The 20,129-nt window shown below is 38.6% G+C and overlaps 1 protein-coding gene across 10 annotated transcripts in view; it reads right to left on the bottom strand.

Annotated features, from left to right (window-relative positions):
* Positions 1–20,129, bottom strand: part of gphna (gephyrin a) — a 79,013-nt gene that overhangs the window by 1,953 nt on the left and 56,931 nt on the right. For 3 of the 10 annotated variants that reach the window (XM_056767589.1, XM_056767590.1, XM_056767592.1), the window contains 15 exons: positions 19,083–19,145; positions 17,071–17,113; positions 16,859–16,996; positions 15,636–15,791; positions 10,787–10,879; positions 10,531–10,586; positions 8,587–8,706; positions 7,581–7,639; positions 7,232–7,385; positions 7,027–7,148; positions 6,701–6,788; positions 6,201–6,274; positions 5,518–5,582; positions 445–548; positions 266–362 (listed from right to left, as the gene is read on the bottom strand). In XM_056767589.1, the coding sequence (XP_056623567.1) occupies positions 266–362; positions 445–548; positions 5,518–5,582; positions 6,201–6,274; positions 6,701–6,788; positions 7,027–7,148; positions 7,232–7,385; positions 7,581–7,639; positions 8,587–8,706; positions 10,531–10,586; positions 10,787–10,879; positions 15,636–15,791; positions 16,859–16,996; positions 17,071–17,113; positions 19,083–19,145 (1,432 nt within the window). The remainder of the gene's footprint in view (positions 1–265; positions 363–444; positions 549–5,517; positions 5,583–6,200; positions 6,275–6,700; positions 6,789–7,026; positions 7,149–7,231; positions 7,386–7,580; positions 7,640–8,586; positions 8,707–10,530; positions 10,587–10,786; positions 10,880–15,635; positions 15,792–16,858; positions 16,997–17,070; positions 17,114–19,082; positions 19,146–20,129) is intronic. The other 7 variants (XM_056767597.1, XM_056767598.1, XM_056767599.1 and 4 more) reach the window with 3 other exon arrangements.

The raw sequence follows: 20,129 nt of genomic DNA, 5'->3' as shown, positions 1-20,129 counted from the left end.
TACTTAAATAACAAGATGCGACACAAAATCTGTTCAAAACAAAGATGTCTTTAGGTTTATTCAGTGGTTTAAATAAGCTCCCTAGCACACTTTCAGGAACACTTTGTACTGGCTGATAAACACCTTCTAAATGCCCTTGGTCCAACGCAATGACATAATAAGTGGGTGTGACCTGTGGCTCCACCTACTCAAATTTTACAGATTATCCAGATGCTGTAGGTGTGAAGTTAGGAGAAACATCTGTATAGTAATCAGATTTGTATACCTGTGCTCTGTGCCCAGGGCAGTGGTTCCTGGTGATGCCATGTCAGTATACAGCGATGATACTCTGGACGTGGATCCAACTTTACATCACAGGACAGCTGCAGAGAAAAAGGCACAATAAGGACATTCGAGTACAACAGATCCACAATGTCATATTGAAAGCTGTGACTGTTTGTTTACCCTGGCTTTGATGATGGTGGGTCTTGGGTCCAAAATCCCCTGCATTTTTCTTAATGCAGGGATGACAAAGAGATTACAGGTTACAACAGCTGACACTGGGTTACCTGACGGAGACAGTAAAAATAACTGGTGAGGTGACTGTAAAGGAACAGAGGTTTAGGATTTGGGGTAGTGGTGTCGGTCTGTACAAGATATCCAAACAGTTGTGGATCATTCAATTGAAATTGACTGTATACGTAGTTGTTTTTGCAAAATGTTTCTCAGGTTTTTAATGCAAATTGGGTTTGTGAATCACAGAGGAGGTAGACGTGAATCCAGTTTGACTCCTGATAAGTCGGCTATAAATGCCCATAAGGGTATTTTCACACTAAAGCTTCTGGTTCAGACCAAAATTTTTTTAGGTGTTAGAGTAATAGTTCACCCAAAAATGAAAATTCTGTCATCATTTACTCATCCTTCTCATTTTAAACCTGTATGACTTTCTTTCTTCTGTAGAACACAAAATTATATATTTTATACATACTTCTTATGTGTTCTTCAGAAGCAAGGAAGACATTCAGGTTTAAATGACAGGATGGTGAGAAATTATGAGTTTCCAATTAAGATCTAAGTTTTCTGGCCTAATTTACAAAAGCGTAAACTTTTGCTTGCCATGAAAGAAGAGAGAAATGAAACCAACTCTGGTTTGCCCCAAATCAATTGAACAAAGTGTAAAAATATAAACAGGTGCCGTTCACACAAGACACATTTAGTTTCCAATTGCAAAGATTTTTTATTTTAATCTAAACAAACATTTGCTGCGTCGGAAATCACATACTGTGACAGTACATACTGAATCTGAATAAGTACCTACCCGTTAAAACAGTATGTTCTATATAGTATGAGTGGGAGTAGTATGAAAACATTTCGGACATACTGCATCCGCCATGTTTTATTTTCCTGTGACCCGTATGCTCTTTAATATATGACGTATAACAACAACTTGAATGTAGGTGCTGATAAAAACAATTTAGTCACAACAAATTCAACAATTGAATCTCAGCGGAAGCAGTTAAACATCCGGGTATTTCTCACATACTGTTTTTTGCATACTGAGTTTTCAGACATACTATTCGTGACTCATACTTATTTTTGACTACTATATAGTATGGGAGTAGGCGATTTTGGACGCAGGGATTGTTTTAAGACGATAACTGTTACATCACATCTCACTGTTCTTTCAAAGTCTCTCCCCATTTTGAGTCAATTCAACTTAAACATATTAGCAAAGCCCTTTTAGAAGGAAAGCCTGAAACTTTTAGCCAAAATCAGGTAACGGCTTATGTGCAGGAAAGGAGACCAGAGGCAGTTTCTTTTGAATGGATGTCAATGGAAGAGAAGCTTCTTGTCAGAGAGTTAACACAGACACCACCAGCTTCACCCACTGCAATCAACAGATCTCACTCACCTGAGTACTGATCACTCACCTGCCACCAATCATCAACCCCACACTATAAAGTTACACTTCCCTGGTTCACTCACTGTCTGGTCTCAAACCTTCCATGAGAAATTACCCTACAGCATTACTCTCCTGAGATTCTTCTAGGACTTTGGATTCTACTCTACGTTTGTGTGTGCACCTTCAACTCCTGGCTCTCTTGTTTCCCGTCTGCTCCAGTGGATTAACTTTCTACTCAGAAACCAGATAAGATTCATAGACTCTCTCAGCTCAAGCTCCTCATCTCCACTGTTTGTGCTTTAACCTGATTCTATCTTGTATCTCAATAAAATCCCTTGCAATAGCACTGACCTCTGTGTCCCGTGTCTGTCTGCTGACACTTCTCTACACAGTATTAACATCTTTAGTAAGTTGCAGCTATTCATTTAAGGAATCGACAGCCTGTCCATTAATGTTCAACAAGTTTCACAACAAACAATACTTTCGTTGGGAATATGCAGATTTTATCATGATAAAAATTAAACAAAATTAAGAGAAGGCAGAGTAGTGAATGTTACGACAGGTAGGTGTAACTTATGGCATTATCTTGTAGCTCAGTGGTAGGAGCATGGTGCTAACAACGCCAAGGTCGTGGGTTTGATCTCAGGGGATTGCATATACTTAGACACCTAAAGTATACGATTCGGTCGCATTGAATAAAAGAGTCTGCCAAATGCATAAATGTAATCATAAAATTTAATAGCGGATTTCAGGTTTTACCAGTTATGAAAACACTTGAATCTACATGTATGCATATGACGTAGGGTTGGGGGATATCTACCAAATTGGCATCGGACCATGCCTACAGTGAAACATAGCGATGGACGATTTATCCAAAACACATTTTGTGACCAGTTTTCAAGACAGTTTGATATTTTTTTCACAAGTACTCGCACATGTATGACCTGAAACTTTGGAATTTCTACCAGTTATTATTTCATGTGGAAATACGATTAGATATACTGTGTGTGTGATTAGTCAACTACTGATGTCGAAAAATGCGTCATGCAGGGGATGGCTGCTGTCTGCTATAGGCGATGGACGATGTCGTCATCTATCGGCCCAACCCTAATATGACACTGATGAAAATTTATGAAAAATAGGACATGAGTAATGTAAAATATCATATTGCATGTTTGTTGTTGAATGAAACTAAAATGTTTCAATAAATTTATTTTCAATAAATTTGAAATGGAATATCTTATGACTGTTGCGTTGATCATGACAATCCAATTTAGTGAATGAGGTCAAATAAACAAATACATAAATATAAAGATATGGTTTCTATGACTTCCAGATTTCAACAAATAAATTAAATTTAAAATTAAAAAGTCTATTTTAAACGATAACAATCTCAGGTTAACCAACAAAATTTCTTTTCTTGTGCAATATTTATAGACAACATGAACAAACAAATCCACGCGAAACTGTGCAAGGTAAACTGTTACCGACTGCTATAAAACTGTGAACTCCGCCCACTGACTCCACTGCCAATATATGATTGGTTGAGGGTGCCTCAGATGATCCATGTTAACTCTTTCCCCGCCAGTCTTTTAAAAAAAAATTGCCAGCCAGCACTAGCGTTTTTTAACATTTTCACTAAATTTTGATGGCTCACAGTACATTTTCTGTAGTTAATTTATGGAAAAACAATATAGCAAATGAAAGAACAGAGTCTCATCTTTCAAACAAAAAAAAAACGTATTCTTCTATCTGCATGTGTTCTTTTTTTATCACCCCTTAGATGTGGGTAGGTTTCTTCAAAAATTCATTACTTTGATTAAACAGCTGAGATAATTAATGATTATTATAATAATTAATCATTAAAAACAGATAAAACATATATGTTCAAGGTTCAGAGCTTATGTACTTTTTTCAAAGGTGTATAACAGCGCCACCTGCTGTACAACAGTACAAACAATGATTGCCGCAATAACTCGTCTTTGGCAGGGAACTTTTTTTTTAAATGAGGAGATAACTCGTCAATGGCGGGGGAAGAGTTAAGGCTAAAATACACCACAAGACTTTTGCTCAGGTTTTGCCCAGATTTTCAGTCTGTATTTGTTACAGAAAGTCTGTGCCAGTCTGCAGATTTGATCAGTTGTGTGTTTCTTTCTGAAAAAAAGTCTGCAAGTGTATGATGTCTAACTTAAAAAAAATCTGTTCAGATTTTAAATGTCTTGTAGTGTATTCCATCCATTAGCTTTTACGCTTTCTCCTATGGTAAGTATTACAAACCCTCCACCTCCCAAGTATCTCTGATACAACACAATGAGTTTGCATCAGATTCACTGAGTTACTTCATATTTTTAAGTTGAATTAACTCAAAATTAAAAAAAAACCTGTTAACTTATTTTTTATTAAGTTGAAAAGACAAAAAACAACAAATCATTTTTGTTGTTTTGAAAATGTAAGTTGAAACATTTGGGTTCTCTTCTTTTTGTTTTTAACTGCAAAAACGTATCCAGTGTGAACGCTCCCTAAGTCTCCTCTTTGAATAAGACAGGTGTACCACACGTCTGATTTAGACGAGGCAGAAATGTATGTCAGATACAAGGTAGACGACCATTGAAAGCAAAATGAGGACGCAAGGATAAAAGGGGCAAGAACTACTGACAAACAGCCGTTTCATAGCAATAAGCCACATAACATACACAAACATTAAGCTTGGGGAAGGTGCCACAGAGCTAACAGCTACACGTATAGCCATATACCTAAAAGAAAAAAGAAAAGCACAAAGCATTTCTCACAGAAAACAGAACAGAAAGCGTCACATTTGATAATCCCAGCAGAAAGTTTAGTTCTCTTTCTAATGCTGATGTTCCATTTCATTATGTTTGTGACGTTGTTAGACAAGTCAAGGCTTTTAATAGTTTGGGATCTTATGTCTGCAATAATGACAACACACTGCTCCCATGTGCCAAAACTAATAAAGACATTTTCTGTTCAAACCTATTCTGGTTTAGAAAACCCTTAATTTAGGGTCAAATTTGAAGTCCATTTCCGTTTTCTGAGCTCGGGCTGAGGACAGGGCTTATTTCTTGAATTAAGAGCACCTACTTCCACGTGTGGGAGGGGGCACAGGAAGTCTGCTGGCCTCGATGTCACTCAAGGGCACAGCCTCCAGTAGAGTCGCCCCTGTATCTCTGTAGGTGAAATTACCTTTGAAGGGGAATATAGAAATTGCCACTGTCACCACGGCCTCGACCACCCGGGTTCTATAGGTAAAAGGTGGGAGCACAGTGGGCTTTCGGTGGGGGGCAAGCTTGGGGAAGCTGATCTGACGAGTTGGCAGGCAGGAAGACATGGAGCAGAAGTGTGGGGCTCGGGTTCGAAGGTATTCAGAACTGCGAGCTGATACTATTTTGTTATATATCTGGTCTGGAGTTGGGCTTAATAGTTAGAAAGAGTAAAGTTTTTAAGCAAAAGTATATGCATAATATCAACAGAGAGTCGTTTTGTCAATTGTGTTTGTGCGTGTTACACAGTTTCAAGACTAGGTCAGACAGACACTTTCTGCCAGTCAAACAAAATGCTCCATTCATTCACATACACAAACACGCATTCTTTCTTAACACAGATATAGCGAGAAATACCTGGAAGGGCAAAAATCAGTTTTCTGGCACCGTCAGTGTCTAAGGTGGCAAATGTTGTAGGCAAACTATGAAGAAAAAAAAGAGAAGAGAGGACATCAATATAATAATCAAGCCTTTAATGCTTATGATATCAGTGACATAATGGTTTTGGTCTCAATCATAACTGTTTATCAAGTAGGTTAACAACTAAATCTGATTGGCCGATTCATAGAAGTGGTTCCTCTGCATCAGCCCTATAATCTTGTCAACAGTTGGGATACATTTTCAATTTCCAGATATGATTTTTTTTAATAAAGAGACAATTTTGTGACATCGAATCTTTTCAAATAAATAATAAATCAATATATGAGAAACAGAACTGATCAGTCTTTAAAAAAAATTGTGAACAATAACACTGATGTATGTATTCCGCAGACAATTCTATCCACAGGAACTTACAGTAAATCACAAGGTATACATTTTACAAGTATCCGTGTTCTCTTGGGATCACACCTATAACATTTAAGGATGCTAATACAATGCTCTACAAATGGAACTACCAGAATACAAGTGTACAATGTAGATCGGTCCATAAAATCTATAAACCTTTTCAATCTTATCACAGAAACTTATCACAAATAACCCATAACGCAGACTTAATTCGAGTCTGGCTCTGTAACCGTTTTTAGCCTCCCCTTACTTACCCTGGTTTCATAAAAACTCGGCCAAAGTGGATCTGAGCATGAAGGTCTATATCCAGTACTTGCTTCAGATAGTCCTGCAGGGAAACAGAGACTTTAGTTGCGAGGCTGTGTGTATTTGTGTTTCTCCTCTCATGTAGAACAACAGATCTACTACAGCCTGTCCAACAGCACTATCCGATGAAGTGGAACGTTGGGTAATTAAAGATCTTTAATTAGTAGGGTGGAAAATGGAGCACAGCAGAGGTGATGAGAATTGCTGGGCAAAAACCCAGAATAAAAGGTCAAATTAACAAATGACGCTTTGTGGCATAAAATAAAACCGAGTAACACTAGATGGCAGTGCAGCACACTTCACACTTCACTGTGAACTCCGGCTGCTGGACATCATAAAAGTGTTTTGGTCTGAGATCACAATGCCTGTGAGCAAACTGATGGAATCCACTACTATGCAAAGCGGATTTCATTTCTCTAATGTAGAACGGAAGATGTGATCAACTCACTTTTTCACCCATGGACACACCCCCGGATGTGATGATGACATCGGCACGACTTATGCCCTCGTTCAGGGCATTCAGCAGGTCGTCTGGGCTGCAATGGAGTTTGAAATGGCAATTATGAATAAATTATTGTCAGGTCAGTGAAGTCAATTGAATTGAAAAGTAGTCTCGATTATTGCCATTGTATCCTTGAAGAATCCGTACAGATATGCTGACATTATCAACTCATGATGCTCAATTATATCTCATGTCGTCCCATATGACATTCTTTCATTCCTTTTGTGGAATGATTTAGACATGAGTGTGTTCAGTTAGTGTGGGACACTGACTTGTCTCCGACGATCCCGAGGTTAATAGTGGGGTAGCCGTGTTCCTGGATGGTGGCCAACAGTGTGGACCGGTTACTGTCCCTGATCTTTCCTGGGTGTAGATCATCCTCCGGATTTAACAACTGCAGGCGAGAACACACAGGCACGTTCAAATGTGTACTGCGGAGAAGCCACTTAGGAAAAAGAAGATAAAAGACAATTGTACCTCGTTGCCGGTGGACATAACTGCTACAACTGGGAATTTCTGCACTTCCACCTCTGTGACTCCTACAGTGGCCAGGAGCCCAATCTCAGACGGGCCCATGTGAGTGCCTTTAGACAACACGCACTCTCCTCGCTTTATATCATGTCCTATTGGCCTGTGAGTGGCAGACAAAAGAGCAGAGATGAAATGCATGAAAAAGATGAAACATTACAAATTGGGAATGCTGTTTTGCAATGGACAACAAGTCTTGAGATGAAAATAAATAGGGCTAGCATGAAACAATAGGGGATTCCTGCTTCTTGGCAGACAATCTTGGCAGATTTTGAATAAAGTCTCCTGTTCCACTGACCTGATGTCTTGTCCTGGACGTGCCTGAACCAGAATCCTCACCTCCAGCTCCTCTGTACCCTATAATTCATGTGTATATAAATGAAGATGTAGAAAGAAATACATTTGTTTGTTCAATTTTTGTATAGTACCTTCTTTAATAACACTTTATAATAAGGTTGTATTTGTAAACATAAGTAAATGCATTAACTAACATGAACTAACAAAGAATCATATAGTTTTTTAGCATTTAAGAATCTTTGTTGATGTTAGATCATGTCTTAATTATTCTTATTATACGGCTCATTTGAATGCTTGATTCTGATTGGCCAGTCGCGACATTCCAAGGGTTGTTCTTTTTAAATAACAACCGCTCAAAACTAATAACACCCTGTAACCCGTATACTGCAAATCATTTTGAGAGGGGCAGTTTAATATTCCACAAAAATAATTATAAATATGTCTTTTAATAACATATATGATATAGTATTTATTAATGATTAAACCAATTTGCCTGTTCTCGAAGTTTGAAAACTAACTGGGTTTTCCTTGCTGAAGGTCTGCATTCTGTAAAAATGAGCTAATAAAATATTTCAAATTCACATTTTATGTCCAGTTTATCTCTCATGTGGCAAGTAGCCGTGTAATAAGCAGGATAATGTACAAGCAGAAAAATAAGCCCCTTCAGTGTGATACAAGACCCCAATAACAACCGGCCGCCTGTACATTATCCCTTACATGTTACTTCATTGTGCATTAACTAATGTAAACAGTTACAACATTTGATTTAAAAAATATTTAAGTAAATGCGAAAATCACCATCAACTAAGATAAATAAATACTGTAGAATTATTGTTCATTGTTAGTTCATGTTAACTAATACATAAACTACTAAAAACAAGTGCAAACGTACTGTAAAATGTAAATGTTTCTTTGACAACACCAAAAGCAGTAGTGTTGTAAAGCACACCTTTCTACGTAATGTAAAAGATTGAAAATGAGACAATGATAGTGTGTGATAAACTTACATCTTCAGACTCTCGTAGAAGTTCTGTGTCTTCTACCTGCACAACGGCATCAGCACCACATGGGATAGGAGCACCTGTTGTTACCCTCATTACCTGCCCTGGCATGACTGTGAGAGAGGGCTACATACACACACAAAGAGAAACACATTCAGTAAAGACAGAACACCATATCTGCATTTCTGTGGCTGGCCTATATGACCAATACTGGGGTTTCAAAAAACAAGCATCTTTTCTGAATCACTCTATAGGTCAAGCAATGCACAACGTTCAAACCAGACACGACTTGACATCACAGGTATTTTTTTATGTTATTTTGAGTTTTTGTCCACACTAGCTGAAACAGCAATATGCAACAAGCTACAATGGATTCTATATTAGATTTTTGATCACACTTTATTTTAAGGTCCAATTCCAATAAATGTTGTGTATCATGTCATGTCTGATATGGAACAATGTAAGTGTAAAACAGTATAGCATGATGCACATGCAAACTCACAGAGGTGGTTTGCTTTACTATAGACGGTTTCAAAGTGTCAACATAAACAAACGTTACTGCGCGTTCGTGGCCTGCAGTTAACTTCCAGTACACATTCACAAACAATAGAGAGCCAGTAGACTATTTCTGACAACAATCAAAATAAACTGAGCTTGTCTCTCCAATATTTTGAATTTAGACTGAGATACCAATCTGAACCACTATATCAATGTACAGTACCACACGGGTTGTTTAAATGCGACAAAACTACAGGACCCATTCACCAAATTGTTTATTTAATCAAATGAACATACAACAAAATTATCCAGTAAAATACTAATATAAATGAGCATTTACATCAATGAAGTAAAAAATTAACAGTTATACTGTAAGTTATACTGTACTGTAATGTTGTGTTGTGTTCAGACCAAACGCGAATGGTGCGTCAAGCGCGAGTGATTTACATGTTAAGTCAATGCAAAGACGCGATAGACCTACTTGCGGCGTGAATCGCGCGAATGAGGCGGCGCGAATGGCGCAAATTGCGCGAATGACGCGAATCGCGTGAGTTGAAAAATCTGAATTTTGGCGAAAATTCGCGCCGCGTTAACCAATCAGGAGCTTGCTCTAGCAGTCAGGTGATTATGATGTTGCGAGGGAGGCAGAAATCCCAAACAACAGTGGAGGAAAAAAATCATTGTTGCTGTATGTGGATACCGGGAGCTGTACGATACATCTTACTTTTATCGAAACAGCAATAATAAGGATCTTGCTTGGAAGAAAGTGAGTGAGGAGGTCGGACAATCTGTCATAAACGATCTTTACACAATTTAAGCAATATATATATATATATATATACATGGGACTGGAGCCGCCCTCCCATGACGCGAATTCGCGTCTGCAATGAAGTGAATTTGACGCGTGAATGAAGCGAGTAAACTAAAATTTTCAAGCGTCCAACTACGCGCGAATAGCGCCATTCATTCGTGGCTGGTCTAAACACAACATAAGGCGCACACGTGTCCTATGAAACGATATACATTGCTGAAAACATCCAACAGACTTGAATTCTTTTCATAAAAGGTAATGATTTCTGTACACTACCCCAAAATCTAGCCACACACAAACCTGTAGAACATGATGTGGCCGATATAAGGAATACCGAAAATATTTTTATATTTGTTAGGAAATTTCCATAAACTTGGCCCTCAAAAGTATAGCAAAAGCTGTAAACGCAAAGCTATTAGATGGCCAATGGGGATCTCCCTCTCTATCTCTCCCACCCTCTTTCTCTGTGATTAAACCATGCTCACTGGGTTCGAGTTGTCTTGCCATCTGAGTGCACAAACTTCCTGCAGTGCAAAAGCATTTCCAGTGTGTTTTTGTGTATAAGAGGGTATCAGGATTAGGTTTTTAGGGCACATGTGATGAACAAACACACACGGTATACATGTGTTAGTTTAGCTCACCTGCTCCCCGGCCTGAGACTCCCCAATGATGAAACGATCTCCAGGGCCATCAGCAGCTGAAAGAAAAAACATAACCATGAATGAATAAATTCTCAGTTATTTCCTAAAATGATCATTTTAGGATTACCACCTGAGTGAACAAGTACCGTATGTAGATATAAGAAAAGAATATGACGTAATACATTATTAAGAAGAATGTGAAAGACGGAAAATAAAACCTTGCAGAATCCACAATTTTTAAATACCACCATCTCACCTCGAACGGCGTAGCCATCTTTAACTGATGCAGGGAAAGGTGGCAAGTTGTCTTTGGCGTAGACGTCCTGAGCCAAAACGCGACCCATTCCATCTACAAACAGAAAATGAGAGAAAAAAATGTACCGCTCCAATACAGAAGCACGCAATCGTGAATGAAATAAATAGAAACCACAACTCAAGTCTGCTTCTGTGTAGGAGTGGGGGAACATATTGAGAAATGTTGGAACTTGGAGTGCGGCGAAAGCTCCATGAGAAAGCAAATGTTAGCATGTGGTCACATGGTTGATGAGAACAGGAATGGAGGGACGCACAATAAGAGGAGGTGATGCAGGCAGAAAACTCAAAATAAAGAGGTGTGTGTGTCCTGATCCACAGATATGCCATTTTCTCCGAGTACCAAACACAAAGTCTCTGGAGGGAGCAACAAGCACCCACCCACACATGAAAAGAAAAAACAGACAGAGAGAAAGAGAGAGGGAAAAAAACAAAAGAATGAAAGATCTGGGAGAGCCAGAATGAGCAGAGAGAGAGGAGAGAGAGAGCAAAAGCACTGGTGTAGAGATAAAGAGTGAGAATAAGAAGGGGCGAGCGAGCTGATGCTAATGAGGCCTCGGCTCGGCTGGAGGCTGATTAGAAAAGACTTATTTCTCTAAAACAGCACATCTGACGTGGCTCTAAATATAGCGCATGTCTGGATAGGGAGATCAAACAGATGGGTACGGTGTTATCTACACACAGCGATGAGTACACAAGCTCTCATCACTGAGAGCGCTGTCAACCCAGTCGCCATAAAACTGCATCGCTACCCTGCAGCTACAGTACAACAAGCCATTCCGACTACTCCAAAAAAACGAATCAATATTTATCTAAACGGTGTTCACACAGGGTGCATACTAGCGTTGCAAACAGTTGCAAGACGCAACTAGGTGCGTTCACTTCATAGACACAAAGACTCACACTTGTGATAATATAAACAATCTATACGAATAGTTGTATGAAAGATTACTTTTCCCACCCCTAGAATCATCGCAAGTTCACACAAACATAAAAATTCTATCATCATTTATTCACGCTCATTTCATTCAAACTAGTATATGGCTCGTCTTTTTCTGTGGAACACAAAATAAGATATTTCGAGAAATGTCTCTGGGATTGTGTATCCTTACAATGGAATACAATGAGGCAACTGTTGTTTGTTTACTAGCATTCTTCATTGTGAAGAATTCTTTCTTTTATGTTCTGCAGAAGAAAGTCATACAGGCTTGAAATGACACAAGGGTGAATGACAGAATTTACATTTTTTTTGGGTGAACTATCCTTTTAATAGCATTTCGGGCGACCAGAATTTGTCGACTGGCTCAATTTTCTGTAGTTTCTTCACTTTCCTAAATGAATTAGTAAAATGAATTATTAAAAAGTTTGAATTAAGTTTGTGTAGAATATTTTTATTTGGTATTATGTAAAAAACAAAAGACACCTGAAGCAGTGCTACATTGTGAATTTGACAAAGGCTAGAGAAACACTGTACCTATCACATATACTATACTATATCCCTAAACTAGCACAATCTCCTGGGGGCTCATTTATCAACAGTGCGTATATGTGTGCGTAGTGAGTGCGTAAGAACATTTGCACGCAAAGTGTGGGATCTACCAACTTGTACTTTTGTGTAAATATAAGCTCATCTCTGAGCATGCTAACACAGAAAACAGAAACAGTGATACTACAAAAAGAAAGTGCCACCGTGTGTGTCCTTTATTTGCAAACACAATTAGAAAATTCATAGTTCAAGCTAGACATTTGTATAATTAATGTGAGAAGCTACAAAAGACACATGGGAAATCACCTGAAATGTAGTTATAGTGTCATGGCTGATCTCACTTTGCTGGATGATTTGGGCACTATGTAACAGAACAACATATGAAAAAATAATAATTACAAATACCGGAGAATAACAAAAAGAGGTTTGCATATATTTATATAGGTTTATATATTTTTTTAACATTTTCATGCTTTTCTATTACTACATCGCTTTACCTAATCATAATAACATTGTAATTTCACTAAAAAAGAACTGCAAATTCATTTCCTTTTTTTAGAACATTTTAATTTATGCAAAATAAATCTCCTTTAATTAATTATGAATCAATTAGAGTTAAACACGCATTGTCCAAAGAATGCGTTTTTTCAAAGATCTGTTTATTGAGAGCACAAAGTACATTCACGTGATTTGTAAAGGGAGGTCACCATATATGGTTCATTGGGGTTGTTTCCGAATGCAAATGACCCTGAACGTGAACGAGCATGGTGCTTAAGAACGTGGGATTTATAAACAATGATAACTCACTGGTATGCCTAAGAACCGCCTACACAGGTGTGATAAATACAGAATTTTTTGTACCTAGACACAATCTAAATTTCATTCGTAGGACAAAATAAAGAACCTTTTCTGTGAACTGTTGATAAATGAGTCCCCTGAACTTCACTGTTTACGTACACCAGATTTACTACAGATCTACAATACTACCTCCAATACACTGGTTGTGATCTATAACAAAAAGCAGTTATCAGCTGAATTGGCATCAGTTGAAAATTCGTAAATGTCTAACGGAAACCACAGTCCCCACTTCAGCTTATGCTAAATGGCCAATCTTCTCCGAGGCCGAGTCCATTTATAAATCTTTCTTCACATTCATTTTATTAACCGAAATGACAGAGAGACATTTTAAAACATACACCCCGCTCATAACTTACACCCATCTTGGTGTGTGAACAACGCTATTTCAAAAATTTATGAGCGACATTACTTGGCTCGGTGAGGATATTTCCTCTATTTACGCTGATCTGGACCTGGTCTCCTTGTGCCGGCGCTGAGCTAAAAATCCATCACTTTTATCGGTCATGGAACTGTGCGGGTCTACACAGGGTTACTGATAGATTGAAACTACGGTTGAGGTGTTGGGGGTTTTATGAGAAGAGGTGACGTGTGGAAAATGTGTTTAATGAATGTTTGCTTGGGTTTGGTTTAGGTTAGAAATTGAAAAGTATTTATGTGTGTATCACTTGCGTTCTACTATTTATGTGAAAATACTGGCTAAACCAGACTAGGGATGACTAACCATTTAGTAGGCTGATTACTTTATATGCAGATTTTCTCTGTTTCGCTACTAATTTTATTTGTTAACTGATCTCTCATGGGAATTAACCAGGACTCAACTATAGTACCATAATTGATTTTATAGTTGGTCTTACATAAATTAACTCATTGACTTAAGTCATAAGCAGTGGGTTTTTATGACGTCTTTACACTCTGCTACACTTTATCTATATGTTTTGGACGACAAGAATGAAATTATGTAATGTAAACGGCTTCTTTGAAACGTTACGTCTGAATACTCCCAATTATACACCGTTTGTTTAGACAGACTTGCGCATTATTCGGCGTTGACTGATGAGTTTCTGCTGGTTTCCATAGCAGTAGTCATTGGCAAATGATGTGGAATGCAAAATGACAATGAAGCTCTCCAAAACGAGTGGCCATTCTCCATTGATAAACCAAAAAGGGGTTTCAGCAAAATGCCTCATGATCAACAGCAACTCAAAATCAGTGAAACAAGCTAACGTTTGCTGATGAAAAGATTCTAGTGCATTATGGGCTGAATCCAAAATCCCAAAGTCTCTGTACAAAATCAAAAATTGTACATCAAAGCCATTTAAAGGGCGATTTCTGGTAGATTGTCTATAGGTGGATTCATGCTATGCAAAAATGCAATGCGGTTTGCAATGGATCTATGACACTAGGGCTGCAAAATATATGAAAATGATCAAAACATTGCAAACGTGCATATCACAATGGTTTGCAATAACATTGTTAGATAAGTTTTTATGTACAGTACAGCAATATTTAAACATGGCTGTTCACATTCAGAATTAGTAATGATGCTTTCTCTGATGATACATATGAATATGACTGTTTTTTTTTTATTATTCGTTTTGAAATACAGTTCAATATAATATAAATTGATCATGCAAATTTAAAGCATTATTGCATATCACATTATTTAGCAAGTTATCACATTTTCTTCAATATCACGCAGCCCTATCACGCAGCCCTAGAACTAATATGCATATGTAAGACTCAATCTTGCATGCTTTTGTACTGGCTTACTTCAAAATAATGATGTATTTTACACATACTTTACATAACTAATATGCAATTTAAGCAAAGCAATGGGGTATATGCCAACGGAGCGATGACGTATGTCGGCTAAAATCTCAGCCAGCTCTGTTACATACAGCACACATAGCATCATTAGAAACAAGGGCGTTTTCATTCGGTCGCTTCAAGATGCACATAGGATTACGGTCAACGCCGTGAATCTAATTATTCAAACACTAAATCATACATCCAAAACTAAAAGGAGAAGCGTTACAGGTTTTCCGTTTCAAGCTACATTCACAAATATGAAAAATATCAAACTTTTGCATTTACTCGAGGCAAGATGACAAAGGCAAATAGCAATGTTCAGCCATAGAGTTGTCGGTTTGCAGAAATGTTAATGCTTGCTTACTAAACACAGCGCTATTATAGCGGAAGTGGCTTAGCGGCTGAGATTTTAGCGGAAGTATGTCATCGCCCTGTATGCATATACCCCGTTATATGAATTTGGATTCAGTCATGTTGAGATCTGTTCATTCATATCGTTCATTACTCAACCCTCTTATCGGCGGAGAACCCTCTATCACCCCTCACAGGTCTGGAGGTGAAATGATGCAATTACATGAAAGACAGCTATTCCACAGCAGATTCTGATGAGCATCGGGCATGCTCGGAGGTGCTCACTGACCTGTGCAATACCTGGGGGTGTGGCCAGCACTGGCCAAGGACCTCGACTCTGTCTTTGTTTCAGGGCCAGAACAGAGAGGCATTTTCCGCCAGCTTGAGCCACTCTGGTGCCAGACGCCTTTTCGTGCCGGAGGGGCCATGTCACCTGCGCTGGGCCCTGCCAGACGCACGGCACATTTCACTACCACATGGGCAATCCCACAATCCCCCACCACATGGACCAAAATTAATGCTGAGCTCACAGCCAGCATCTTGGTGGCACAACTGATATCCACATGTAGGGGTGGCTGCTCTGTGTTAATGATTGCCGTGAAAACCAAAGAAGACCCACCAGAAATAAAAACCATGAGCTTTTTTTAAACCAAACAAAACAGTGGTGTCGACCATAAAGTAAATAAAATACAAATGATGGGATGTAATCTGGCCCCTGGAGCGGTCAAATTCTGCTGATCCTGTTCATGTAGATTCGGTAGTGTTAGCAATGGAAACCTTCCAGAGCTTTTTACACTTGGGTTTGTGTTGTGGCAATCACATAGCTGTTGGAAAGTGATCACAGGATCTGTCTTCAGATAACCGTAAATGGCATCAAAGCTTCAGAGGAGGTCAGCGAGACAACAGAGGACAAGATTAAAGCTGAAAGAATGGAGAGACGAGGGAATGAAAGAAAGAACAGATGTACGACAGATGAGGAGCTATAGGCATGAAAGATGAAAAAGCAACAAAGCAATGCTGAAAGCTGGAAAAGCATCGAGAGCACGGCAACTATACGCCTTCAGCACTCACTGGCCTATATACACCACAGTCCAAAAGCCAATGAGTGAACTCATTTTGGTACCGTTGAAAGGACTTTCATCTTAAAGGGAGTATACCGGTAGTTGACCAAAAATGAAACGTTTCTTATCATTAGCTTGCGAGAATTGTTGTTCCAAACTCATGACTTACTTTCCTCCATACAAGACAAAATAATGCAGATTTTTTTCAAAGAAGTTCCACCGAAAAAAGTTGAATGAGCCGAATAAAAGATGACTTGTTTTTAGCAGGTCTACATTTTTTAAAAGCATGACGAAAATATAACATTTTTGTGTGCATGCGCCGCAAATATGGTGTATACATGTTTAATTTATTTGTAAAATATTTATAAAATACAGTGTATTTTCAGTTTGACTTTTAAACTCTGTCACAAGGCCTTCGGTCTACTTGTATATTTTGTAAAAACTGTCTTACCTCTGTAGTTGATGATTTCGGTTCCCAGGACAGGAGTCATCTCCAGCACAGTGATGAAGGCCTTGTCCATAGAAGTGAGTGGGAAAGGGGACATGCGGTGTCTCCTAGCTACCTTCGTGATGTCCACTGCGCTGTGACCTGAGACCAAAAGTGAGAGTTTACACACGCTCGCACACACAAACTATACTGACAACGCACAATCGGTCACCCACTTGCTCTCAAGATGTTCTCCTTGCTGCTGCATCGCGACTGGACCTACAAATATAGAGAGAGACAGAGAATGAGAGGAAATGAGGAAGAGAGAGAGATGGATTGGGAAAAAAAGAGAGATGGAGTTAGAGCACAAAAGGAGCTTCATCCTTCGTCCAGGAGTGTTTGCATTCCACTGACAGGATTCTTTAAGATCGGAATGATCATCTACACATTCAGACGAAACAACCAAATGAAACTAGCTATAAAAAAATACAGAAAACATTTTCAGCCCTACTGCCATTATTATCATTATCATCACCATCATAGTCTTGATATTGTGCCCCATTGAAGGTTACAATGTTGTATCATTCTACTACCCAAAACTACCCAGTAACAAGAAATGATGTGATAAGCCGACGTTATGGTCAACAGAGTTTTCAAATTCTTTTATTTCTGAAAAGTGACATATCTGATGGAAATAACAAATATGCAGGTTAAGACTTGCCCCGTAATTTTGGAGTCCACAATGGGGCCTTTTTTTCTATAATGATTTATCCCAATAGCTGTGTTTCTTTAGAAAATCGATCATTAATACATGTTTGTACCGTTAACTTTTTTAATTTGGTTACGTTAACTCATTCCCCGCCAGCCTTTAAAAAAAAAGTTGCCAGCCTACGCCAGCGTTTTTTAACATTTTCACCCAACTTTAATGGCTCACAGTAAATTTTCTGTAAAGAATATATGGACAAATGTCAAATGAAAGAACCGAGTCTCAGCTTTTAAACAAAAGAAACCGTTTTCTTCTATCTTAATTTGTTCGTTTTTTATCACTCCGTAGATGTGGGTAGGTTTCTTCAAAAATGCATCACTTTGATTAAACATTAACGTTTAACGTTATAACGAGATAATTAACGTTTTTTGTCAAAGATTCCACCCAGATTACACTCAGAACAATCATTAAAAACTGCTAAAACATATACGTTCTAGGTTCTGGGATTCTGTACTTTTTTCCAAAGGTGTGTAATAGCGCCACCTGCTGTATAACAATACAAACACTGATTGCCGTAATAACTCGTCTTTGGCGGGGAAGGTTTTTTTTAAATGACGAGATAACTCGTCAATGGCGGCGAAAGAGTTAACATTGACTTCTCAGACTCAATAAATTAAAGAACGTGTATTAAGTAAAAAAATCATTACATGTTGACTTCAAGACTCTTCCATATGCAAAGCACAAGCACCCTCACCATTCAATATAAACCCCCTTTATGCTACGTTGCATCCAAAATGACCCATGAATGTCTCACGATAATAATAATAATAATAGCAAATTGATTATACATTCAGCTGTAACTGTCAAATCTACCAATACGAAGTATTATAAAGTATGGAGTTCCCTTAGGCCAAGAGTAATGGTATGACAGAGCAATCAAATTCCATGCAAAAAAATACACAGACTTGAGGGTAAAAAGGTTTATAAAAATATGTTTTTTTTCTTCTAATTACTGCATGAAAGCTTTGAAAAACATCTACGTGCTGAAACGCAATGCCCCTGGCCTATAGGGGGAGACACACAAGCAAGTCCCAAATCCTTTCTACTCACGATCCAGTTACAACAGACTAGCACCAACACGACAAATCAATGATCGACACAGAGCAGAGAGAGAGAGAATCAAAGAGAAAAAGAGAGAGAGAAAACGATAGATGAGGCGCAGCTGACACACAGCAAACAGCGAGTAAAACACTGCGTCTAAATGGAGATCAAAACTTAAAAGGAACAAAAAGAAACAGGAGAGAAACGATAATAAGATCTAAGAAACAGAACTCAAGGTCCACAAGAGACTCCAACACACCAAACGTCTAATAAAACAAAGAGCTTTAGATAGAGCGACGTCCACAGACAAGATCATGAGAGAGAGGGCAGGAAACAGACAAGGAAAAAAGAGTGTGAAGCAAGGAGTTTGGACTCCTGACGCAAAGCAGAGTTTGCGGATGGTAGCAGCTCCTTTTTTTTGCGAGGGTGGGAAATAGTTACTCGCGAGTCGAAGGTCCTATGGTTCCTGCGATCATCTTTGAGCCCCTCCAGCCTAGAGTGGAGCTTCGGCAATGAACAGAAACAAAAGGGTTTACAACAGACAGAGCAAAGGAAAAGCTTTGGGAGACCAAAAAAAGGAAATCGAAGGAGTTTTAAAGACTTAAAGAGACAGCAGTTGCTCAGTTTACACAGAACAAGCCAAGGGATGACAGGGAACGAGCACTGAGAGGTGAAGAGATCTGATTGGACCGTCATTCGGTTATGGGATATCGTATAAAAGGGGTGGGTGGGTTGTTATGCCAGCCAGCCGGGAAGTTAGCACAGGTTAGCGGGGGAAAGGGGTGCGGTGAGGCACAATGTCATTCAGCACAGTTAGCGGAATCACACAGCACATACTGCACTCCTGGTCCAGTCATTTTGGGAGGAAACTAGGAAAAACATTAGACGGGTACTAGGGTGTATCTGTGCAGACAGCCAATAAACCAGGTCACAGATTTTATTTAAATATGAGGCCCGAAGGGACTGTGAACGTAAGTGTGCGCACATGTGGAATGTGGGAGATTTCTGTCAGGAGGATCATGGATGGATAGACGGGACAATTGAGGATAATAACAATAAAATTGCTTCTTGAATGTACATTTAAAAAAAAAAATGCACAAAAAATGCACATTAACAATAAAGAACAACAAAAAATCTCCAAATTGCTTATACTTAATATATTTTTATTTATGTTTTTAAATGCATTAAAATGGATGTATTAAAAATATATAATATGAACAAATCAGTGCACAAGACACACATTCCTGTAGATATTGTTTCCCCCCACTCTTTTTGGTACATCTACTCTCGCTTCATAAAACAACAGATAGCTTGAGCTCAAGGTGAATATGAGAGGTGACCAATGATCACAGGAAGGGTTGAAGGAACGGACGGATGCAATGAAAGCAATGCAGGGAAGTCAGATCTTTTTAAATCATGTTCCGACGAAAGGATTATCGGAGTGAAAGCGCTCGTCCTTTTTTCATACCCGTCGTCATAAACACAGAT

Source organism: Triplophysa dalaica, chromosome 15 (genome assembly GCF_015846415.1).
Source record: "Triplophysa dalaica isolate WHDGS20190420 chromosome 15, ASM1584641v1, whole genome shotgun sequence".
Classification (NCBI taxonomy): domain Eukaryota; kingdom Metazoa; phylum Chordata; class Actinopteri; order Cypriniformes; family Nemacheilidae; genus Triplophysa; species Triplophysa dalaica.
The sequence above is the reverse complement of the archived record's forward strand: the minus strand, read 5'-3'. Positions and strand labels throughout refer to the sequence as shown.